Genomic DNA, 9,287 nt, shown 5'->3' with positions numbered 1-9,287 from the left:
TCTAATCACTGTTCTCATGCAATGCAATAGACATGTATTGCATTGCATGAGAGCTTTGCTGACAGTTTCACAGTCAGTGTCTCCTGCTAGACTTCAGCTGCAGGCCGAGTCTAGCAGAACACCGTACATGGCAGACCCGGAGGCGGTCATGTGACCTCCGGCTGCCATGACAACGGCAGGTCCTCTCAGACATCAGGGGGCCGTCGGAGAGGTAAGTGGACAACCCCCTCTCCTCTCACTATCTTCTAAATGCCGCGATCGCTATAGATCGCGGTATCTAGAAGATAGCAGAGGGTTAACATCATTGGGACCTGATCCAATCAGATCCCAATGATGTCCCCTGTCACTGCTACTCATCTGAACCGCAGCGCCTGCAGGACCCTGGGGGTCCTGAGAGCTGCGGGACCACCGACTGTTTATAAACGTCGGCGCTGCACAGAGCCCAGGCAGCGCCGTTTATGTACAGTGGGCGGTCGGGAAGCGGTTAAGGGAATCTGTCAGAAGGTTCATCCTTCCTAAGCCTATATGGGGATATAGGTCATAGAAATCGGAATAAAGTGATACCTTGATAAATGCGATCCAATGTATTATTCCAGAGAAATCTAGGTTTTTCTTATAAGTAAATGAGGTAAGATCTATGGGACGGACATAGATCTTCCTGAGAATCTGCCTCCAGAGCTTATTTTACATGAGAGGCATTATCAGTGTGAGAAATGTGATGACTGACAGTCTGCTCTAAGACAATGGATCGCGGGTATAACAGTATCACTTTATTCCACTTCCTATGACCAGCATGCCCATATAAACGGCTTAGGAAGGTAGATCCTACTGACAGATTTCCTTTAAGGCAATGTGTAGTGCTAAGATGTTAATGGCCATCAGGAATCCATATTGGTAGCCTGTTTTTAAAGAACCCTTTAAGATATTTCACAGTAACAGTTCAGCTTGTTGGCCTTGTACTTTCTGTAATTTTCCCAACATCTGGACCGCATAGCTCTATTAATGTTTAGTGAGAACGATGCATGTTTATATTCGTTACCAATATTTGGTGAGAATATGCTGTGTTTATAGAACGGTAAAACATCTGGTACCAGGAGCCTTTGGCATGTTTCATCTCCGGTGATATATTTGTTCGGTGTTAAGTGACATCTGAAGAGCTGGCCACTCAGAAGAAAGATACTACATTGAACAAATAGAACCTGTAAGAATTTGTGTAACATTTGGTTACGAACAAGATATAAGCTAGTGAAGTTTTCAGCTAAGACAGAAGCCTGTTGACCTGTGGACTAAAAGGGGACGCCCTAACGTCGCAGTGTGGATTCATCCCAGGACTTTTCTCTGTCTTCGCTGTTTTGCTTCTCACAGCTGATGTTTCCCGGACAGATGATGTATGTTGACCCTGGTAAAGTTTTTCCTGTATAATGTGCGCTGTAAGTACTTTACCTTTGTGATTTATATTATGCAAAAGTGTACGCAATATCACACTATTTCCTATTTTCTGTAATCATTTAATTATAATAAAAAGTAATCGTCTTCTTTAAAGCCGTATCCGAGCCCTTTAAATACTTGGCAAAAGACCATGAGACGACATGTCCAGTCTCCAGCCTCATCAGGGGAGATCAAACGATCGATCTAGATATACGACAGATTCCTTATCCTGTACAATGACCAGAAAGACAAAGCAATGCAGTGAAGAGATCTTTTATTTCCATTGCTTGCAGTGGTGATGACGCAAGCTAACATGTGCAGGTCTTCTTTTACCCATCACGTATATGTACATACACACCAATATACATAGTATCTACACAATTGTTTAGATCTCATTTACATGCAAACATTATGAGACAAGTTCATATTAATGAGACACGTCCTTGTGAACATTCATACAAAATGTCAGGCATGTAAAGGTTTAGGATGCCTCTGAAGATGCTGAAACCATGAAGTCATATCGTGTGTTATTCCATGAAAATAACGAGTGACCGTCATACAGAAAGCAGTACTCTCGCTAAGGAAATGTGCATGTTTCTACCATGGGAGCACTGTGGCAAAGTAAGGGTTACGCTGGATTCCCCATACTGTATATGTAGAGTATGACAGAAGAATGACTAAAGAACATACAAAACAAATGGAATCACTGCAGAAGGATAAATGGGTTTAAAAAGGGAAAAATAAGTATCAAAAATGATAATACTGCATAAATAGCTCTGACTGTGAAAATACAAAAAGCAATAATAAAAATAATACTAAAAAAAGGAAAAGAAAAATGAGAAGACAACTTAGATTGTTAATACATCAAAAGGCTGTTGTAATACTTAGACTATATAATGCATTTAGGGCAGTTAAAGGAAGTGTAACATAACAGAAGAGGCTCTGTACTGGTTCCATATTATGCTGATATAAATGGAATTCTTTACTCCACAATGTGACCTTATTCGGCTCCCGATATTTTGGAGGATGTTGTATAGGAGGTGCAATGGTTTTTACAGTTATAATGTGTACAATGGATGGATGCAATTCATTCATAAGCGGTTCTCTAGGGACAAGTGTAAGGGCTTGTTCACATGCCGCAAAAAAAAAAAAACGCAGCGGTTTACAGTACCGGTAAAGTCAATGAGATTTCTTAAATCTCATGCATATGATGCTTATTTTTTCCTTGCAGAATTCAGCTATCAAAGAGTTGTTGTTTTTTTTCAAAATTGCAGCATCTCAATTCTTTCAGCTTTTTCCCATCTATTTAAATGAATGGGGAAAAACACAAACAAAAATGAATCAACACCACACGTAAAACAGCTTAAACTGAGTACTTCACTCTGTTTTTCCTGCCAAAAATCAGCTGCAAATACTCAACGTGTGCATATACCCTAATGCTGAAATTACACATCTGTTTTTTTTCTCCTTGTTTGCACGATTTTTTATCAGTATTCTAAACATTTTTATCGCATGCAAAGAAAAAAAAAAAACGGATGGTGATTTCCTAAACTTCTAGCTACCAGTCAAAAATGAACAACACACTGATGCAATTCGGATGGCATCTGCGTACTTTCCATTTTATTTTTTCTGACCTATTCATTTCAATGGGCCGTAAAGCAGACCCAAGTAGGATATATCTCAGCCTTTTTTTTTTTTTTTTAAATGGACTATTGGTCATAAAAAAAAAAATCCCAATATATTAACAGCTTTCTTTTACAGGTCACTTTTTGAACAGATACTGATGTGTTACATTGCCTTTAATAATGGCTGTCGTGGTTGCAGCAGATTGCTGTATGCTATGTGAAAGCCAGGTGGACACCAATAGAAATGTCAGAGCCGAAAGAAACACACCATCGTTATACAGCCATGGCCTCCAAAATTTTAGCTTTGCCACGAATTAACATATTGTGTAAAACAAAAATTTCTGATAACTTTTTGTTTCCATTTCCACAATACTGCAAAATATTCTTAAACTGAACCCAGAAAGAAATAAAAAAAAAAACCTTTGCATTTTATACAGTATTACTATTTTCTCCAGGCTTGAACTATACAGTACTGTACAGCTGTGGGCACAAACCGACCCCAAAACTCAAGAAAAATGAGATTGATATCACACTGCCAATAGTAAATGGCGTTCTGTGTGCTATAATTTACATGGGGCTGCTGGTCTTTGCCTCTTTGCTCCCTGTTTTATATCATAGTGTCAGGAAAACAGTTGGAGGTTTTAAAGTTTTTGTGGTCTTCTATATATGTTCAGTAGACTGTGATGAATAATGTAATTATACAATAGTGTCCTGGCTGCTTACATGGCCATGGCCCTTTAAATTGGAAAGCAGCGGCCTAAAGCAGAAATATTTAATTTCATAATGTTTATTCCAAAAGGTTCTGGATCTTGCTTTGTACGGTTATTAAAAAGGTGCATAAAGAGGGAATAGATGTTCCTATAAGAGCCAATATGTCTGTGCAATGCATTTCATGTATGTGTTTTATACAATTAACTTGTAAATGGCAATTAGAGGGACAATACATTTAAAGGGCATCCGTCACTAGATTTTTGCTGTCTCATCTGAGAGTAAAATAAAGTAAGAAAAGAGATCCTGATTCCAGCAATGTGTCACTTAGTTTACTCAGTGCTGCAGTTGTGGCACAATCAAGAGTTCTTCGATGTAGCAGAGCCGAAAAAGCTTCCTCCGCCCACACCACAGCTCTCTGTGCACACTGTATAGTGACAGTGAGCTGGTTATCACAGGAGGAGGCGTAGTCAGACAACTTGGCAGGAGGCAGCTAATCAATGATAATGTCCTAGTGATAAAACCTTTATTGTAAGTAAACAGCAGCACAGAACCTAATAAGTGATACCGCTGAATTCAGTGTTTTAACCCCTACCTCATGGTGTCCTCAGATTACACAGAAAAAACCTGCTGACAGATTCTCTTTAAAGGGAACCTGTCAACTATGAAAACGCTATATACCTGCAGATATCAGATTAATCTGCAGGTAAATAGTGCCACAATGCTTCATGGCTGCCTTACTTCAAGTGCGGCTACCAGAAGAAAGTGAACTTATTGCCTACCGGGAGCTGCGTGTTTTAAGTAATGGGGGCATTGAGCCACTATGGTCACTGGTCGCGGCATCGCTCACTATACTATGAGTGGCGGCTGTAAGCACGCCCCTGCACTTTGACTTACAGCGGGTTCTGGAGTGCATCAGTGCAGAGCGAGATGTTAATCAAAGTGCAGGCGCATTCTTACAGCTGCGGCTCACAGTAGAATAAGGGGTGACTGTAGCCGCTAAGTGAACACCCCCCATGGCTGAACGCTGGTGGCTCCTGGGAGGAGATAAGTTCATTTTCTCCTGGTAGCTGCACTTTCAGTACAACGGTCAGGCAGTATTATATGGTTAAATCTGCAAGTAAATAGTGTTTTCTGAGTTGGCAGGTTTCCTTCAAGACAGAATATACACTCTTAATACAAATGTCCGCTAATGTAACAGACATTAAATGAAATAATACTGTAGTCCAGGCATCTTCTGTAACACTGCTGCGGATGGGCTAAATGTGCCTGTTAAATAAGCTTTTGCCATACCATCATCTTTTCTTTGCTCCCAATGGCGCCATTCCTCAATCCTACTTGGGTGGCATCGATACAGGGAACCCACAAAGAAAGGATTATTAGAGAGGAATATTAGTGAAATGTTTCAGAGCCGGTTGCAGAAGGGGCATCTGTTCCTAATAAATAATGACGGATACAACTCCTGCTTAGAAAGCCAAGTGCAGCTTTCGATTGCAAAGTACCGTATTTTTCGGACTATAAGACACACCTAGGTTTTAGAGGAGGAAAATAGAATAAAAAATGTAAGCAAAGAATGAGGTCATGATGCCCTGTATAGGGGAGGGGGTCTGCTTCTGACATTGTTATAGGGGTAATGTCCCCCAATTTTAATATCCCCCATCCTGGTATATATAGCCCCCATCCCCATCTGGATATGCATGGCACCCCAATCCACCATCCTGGAAGGCATGGCACCTCAATCCCCCATCCCTCTTCCTGGCATGTATGGCACCCTTCATCCTGTTATGTATGGCCCCCCTCACACCCATCCCTGTATGTATGGCCCCCCTCACACCCATCCCTGTATGTATGACCCCCTTTATCCCGGTATGTATAGCCCCCCTCATCCTGGTATGCATGACACCCCTCATCCCCGTCACAGAAAAAAAACAAAACAATTATACTCACCTCCTCTCTCCTACAGCGCTGTGTCCCGCTCTGCATTTATGTATATCGGACTATAAGATGCACCCCCCACTTTCCTCCAAAATTTTGCGAGGCAAAACGTGCGTCTTATAGTCAGAAAAATACAGTACACACAGTGACCCAGCACTGTAGTAGAAGGGGTTAATACCTGCCTATTTTAGGTTTTCCCCATTGGATTACTACGAGAACTACAATTTTCTCCTACAGTCCCAATGTAATAAACCATAAGGGGAATGTGCTCAGCAGGGAGGTGGTAAGCCCCACTAGTATTCAGCATGGTGTGAAAAGGCCTGTGCCTTATCCTGTACTGCGCTGATTACTGTACACTGAACACCAACAATAAATAACCCAATTCAGATGCTTTTATTTAAAATTTTTACATTTTATGCCTTGACCTGGATCTTGCTGATCCATCAAGGTTATCATTTTCAAGCAGAAATATAAAATTGCCCTATAAATGGTCAAGTCCAAAAAAAATTAAAATGTTTAAACCAGACAAGTACGAGGACTTTAAAAGTGACATTACAATAAATCTATGTAATGCCCCTATCAAATAAGCAGTACTCATTTTGTGACCTAGGTCTACGATGCCATCCGTCTATAAGCGAGGGGTGTTTTACACGATTTTACTATGGCGCCGAATGGGCAAGTTTAATAATTCATTAGCGTATGAAGTAAGACAACCAACCTTCTCCCAACAATACAAGTATAAACTGCGATACAATAAAGGATGGAAATTTCTACAGCTCAGGCACAATAGGCCTGGATTATGGAGGCAGGTAACAAATTCACCCTCCCCTGCAGCAAACCTGGAAAACATTACGCCATCATAGATTGCAATGATTCACCTCCACCCCGTCTGCATGCACCGGCCTGTTTTCACATGTCCTTTATCTCTATTTTTGGTAACATCAGTGTAAATAAACTAAATTACATTCTGCGGGTCCTTGACCATCTCTGTTTAGAAGAAAAAAAACACTATTAAATTAATGTACAATCCACCCTCCTGACATGCCTACATATATATAACAAAATAGATATTAAAGTGAAAAACACTATTCAAAATGTAATGACCAAATGGTTTATCTTTGCATTTAGCTTAAAAAAAATGTTAAATCTCACATGATATGAAATACTTTACAACACGTCTCAAAAAAAAAAAAACAACCATACTTTTTGTCCTTGAAATGGAGAATATAAAACATCCACAAACACGCTTACCTTTCATCCTGGAAAGTGCATGCAACTATCTAGACCAGATGCATGGCCCTGTCCTGCAGCATTAGTGTTACACCCTACTATCTAGTACTCCCTCCATTAACACGGCTTCTAGCTCTTTACATTGGCACTTGATTCACCTTGCTGGTTCTTTCTTATGCATTTAGTGAGGGACTTTATTACTCTAGTGATATACTTCTCATGGTACATAAGCAGGGTTTGTCGCGCGGTGTCTGGTGATGCCAGCTGATAAGGTCTGGCTCCTCAGGGGACGTCCTAATAGCTGGTCACGCCCACTCAGGTGACATCACCAAACAGGAGGTCTTAATAAATATCTTAATAAAAGGCTAAAACCAAGCCAAATCTTGTATCAGAAGATATGTCAGTAGCAAACTGTTAAGACTAGTGTTTGCCCACATATAAAAGGATCTAGCACTAACCCCAATGACAATCAATTTTGTAATTTTTCAGATAATGCTAAATAAAATACAAAACGACTATAGTAAAAAAATAAAATAAGCACAGACAGTCGCTCTCCATGAGGTGATAAAAACAGTCATTAAAATCGTTGACTACACTGGTGGTCGTATGCAAGCGCGCGGCACTCTAGGAATGTCAGACTGCAGAGAGTACTTAAATACGCCATTTTCTTGTAAAACTTGCAGACATAAATATAAAGGAAGTGATGCTGCCGTCCCTATTCATGCTTACTGGCTTGCATTTTTGAGGTAAGCTGGCCTATCCCACAGTCCCCTCACTGCCAGAGAGCTTGGAAATACTTGGTAAAGTACATGCTGCCACCCTTCTTGGCAGTGATACTGATCCGTTTTCTTAACACATTTTACGTCTTCCTTCAAATAGAAAAAAAAATAATAAAAGAAGAGACGCCCCCTCCACCCCCACAATTTATCCTTTGTAACTCAACATCATCTTGCACACACGCAAATGCAGAATAAAAAAAGAAGAATGTCAATATATAAGGCAAGAGATGTCGAGTAATACCAGTCACCACACATGGACAAATGTCAGTGCTTCTGTGTCATACCGCACATGCCCCGCAAATTCAGACCGCATACAGCTTACCCCCCACCCGCCCCTTAAGTGAGTCAAAAACATTTTGTGATAAATAACCCCCCTCCCTCCGTATCCCCCAAGATCAATACTGTCCTACATTCCAGTTGTGTGTAAAGACAGCAGGAAGAAGTGTCTGTGTTCACTCGATACAAGTCTCATTGGCAACAAGTAATTGCTCTCTCTATAAATCTTCAGGAGGCTCATATTTTTTGTTTTATTTTTGCCAGCCATTGCTATGCTTTGGAGGAAAGCAGTTTTTTGGGGGTCGCAGGTCTCTTAGCTTGCCACAGATGGCTGTGAATAGTCACAGCGTCAACACTGGCAGACATGGTTTTGGCTGGGATGTGGCTGAACTGTTTGCGATCGGAGTTATATTTGTAGAGACCCTCGATCATTTTCCGAGTTATGGAACGTGGACCGATGCCTGCCAGCTTGGTGATCTCCTCAATTTCAGGATAGTAAGTATATACAGAACGGAACTGACATCCTGAGTCACGGAACAAGATCAGGAAGTTGTGGGCGTTCGATTTCTCCATTTCCTGTGGATGTAGAAAAAAAATCCAGGATTAGAATATACTGTGATATAGTCTAGAATCTCAGCACTGGGGCAGTGAGCACTGGGCGGTACAATGTCAGCACTGGGGCAGTGAGCACGTGCGGTACAATCTCAGCACTGGAGCAGTGAGCACGTGCGGTACAATCTCAGCACTGGGGCAGTGAGCACGGGGCGGTACAATGTCAGCACTGGGGCAGTGAGCACGGGGCGGTACAATGTCAGCACTGGGGCAGTGAGCATGTGCGGTACAATGTCAGCACTGGGGCAGTGAGCATGTGCGGTACAATCTCAGCACTGGAGCAGTGAGCACGGGGCGGTACAATGTCAGCACTGGGGCAGTGAGCACGTGCGGTACAATGTCAGCACTGGGGCAGTGAGCACGTGCGGTACAATGTCAGCACTGGGGCAGTGAGCACGTGCGGTACAATGTCAGCACTGGGGCAGTGAGCACGTGCGGTACAATGTCAGCACTGGGGCAGTGAGCACGGGGCGGTACAATGTCAGCACTGGGGCAGTGAGCACGGGGCGGTACAATGTCAGCACTGGGGCAGTGAGCACGGGGCGGTACAATGTCAGCACTGGGGCAGTGAGCACGGGCGGTACAATGTCAGCACTGGGGCAGTGAGCACGGGGCGGTACAATGTCAGCACTGGGGCAGTGAGCACGGGGCGGTACAATGTCAGCACTGGGGCAGTGAGCACGGGGCGGTACAA

The 9,287-nt window shown here is 42.3% G+C and overlaps 1 protein-coding gene across 2 annotated transcripts in view; it reads right to left on the bottom strand.

The window, feature by feature from the left end:
* Positions 1 to 1,685: 1,685 nt before the first annotated feature.
* Positions 1,686 to 9,287, bottom strand: part of CAMSAP2 (calmodulin regulated spectrin associated protein family member 2) — a 119,015-nt gene continuing 111,413 nt past the window's right edge. For both annotated transcript variants that reach the window (XM_073642894.1, XM_073642896.1), the window contains one exon: positions 1,686 to 8,557. In XM_073642894.1, the coding sequence (XP_073498995.1) occupies positions 8,252 to 8,557 (306 nt within the window). In that variant the 3' untranslated portion in view covers positions 1,686 to 8,251. The remainder of the gene's footprint in view (positions 8,558 to 9,287) is intronic.

Source organism: Phyllobates terribilis, unplaced genomic scaffold (assembly GCF_046119375.1).
Source record: "Phyllobates terribilis strain yellow unplaced genomic scaffold, ASM4611937v1 Scaffold_8__6_contigs__length_399053987, whole genome shotgun sequence".
In the NCBI taxonomy this organism is placed as follows: domain Eukaryota; kingdom Metazoa; phylum Chordata; class Amphibia; order Anura; family Dendrobatidae; genus Phyllobates; species Phyllobates terribilis.
This window is presented reverse-complemented; position numbering and strand designations above follow the sequence as displayed.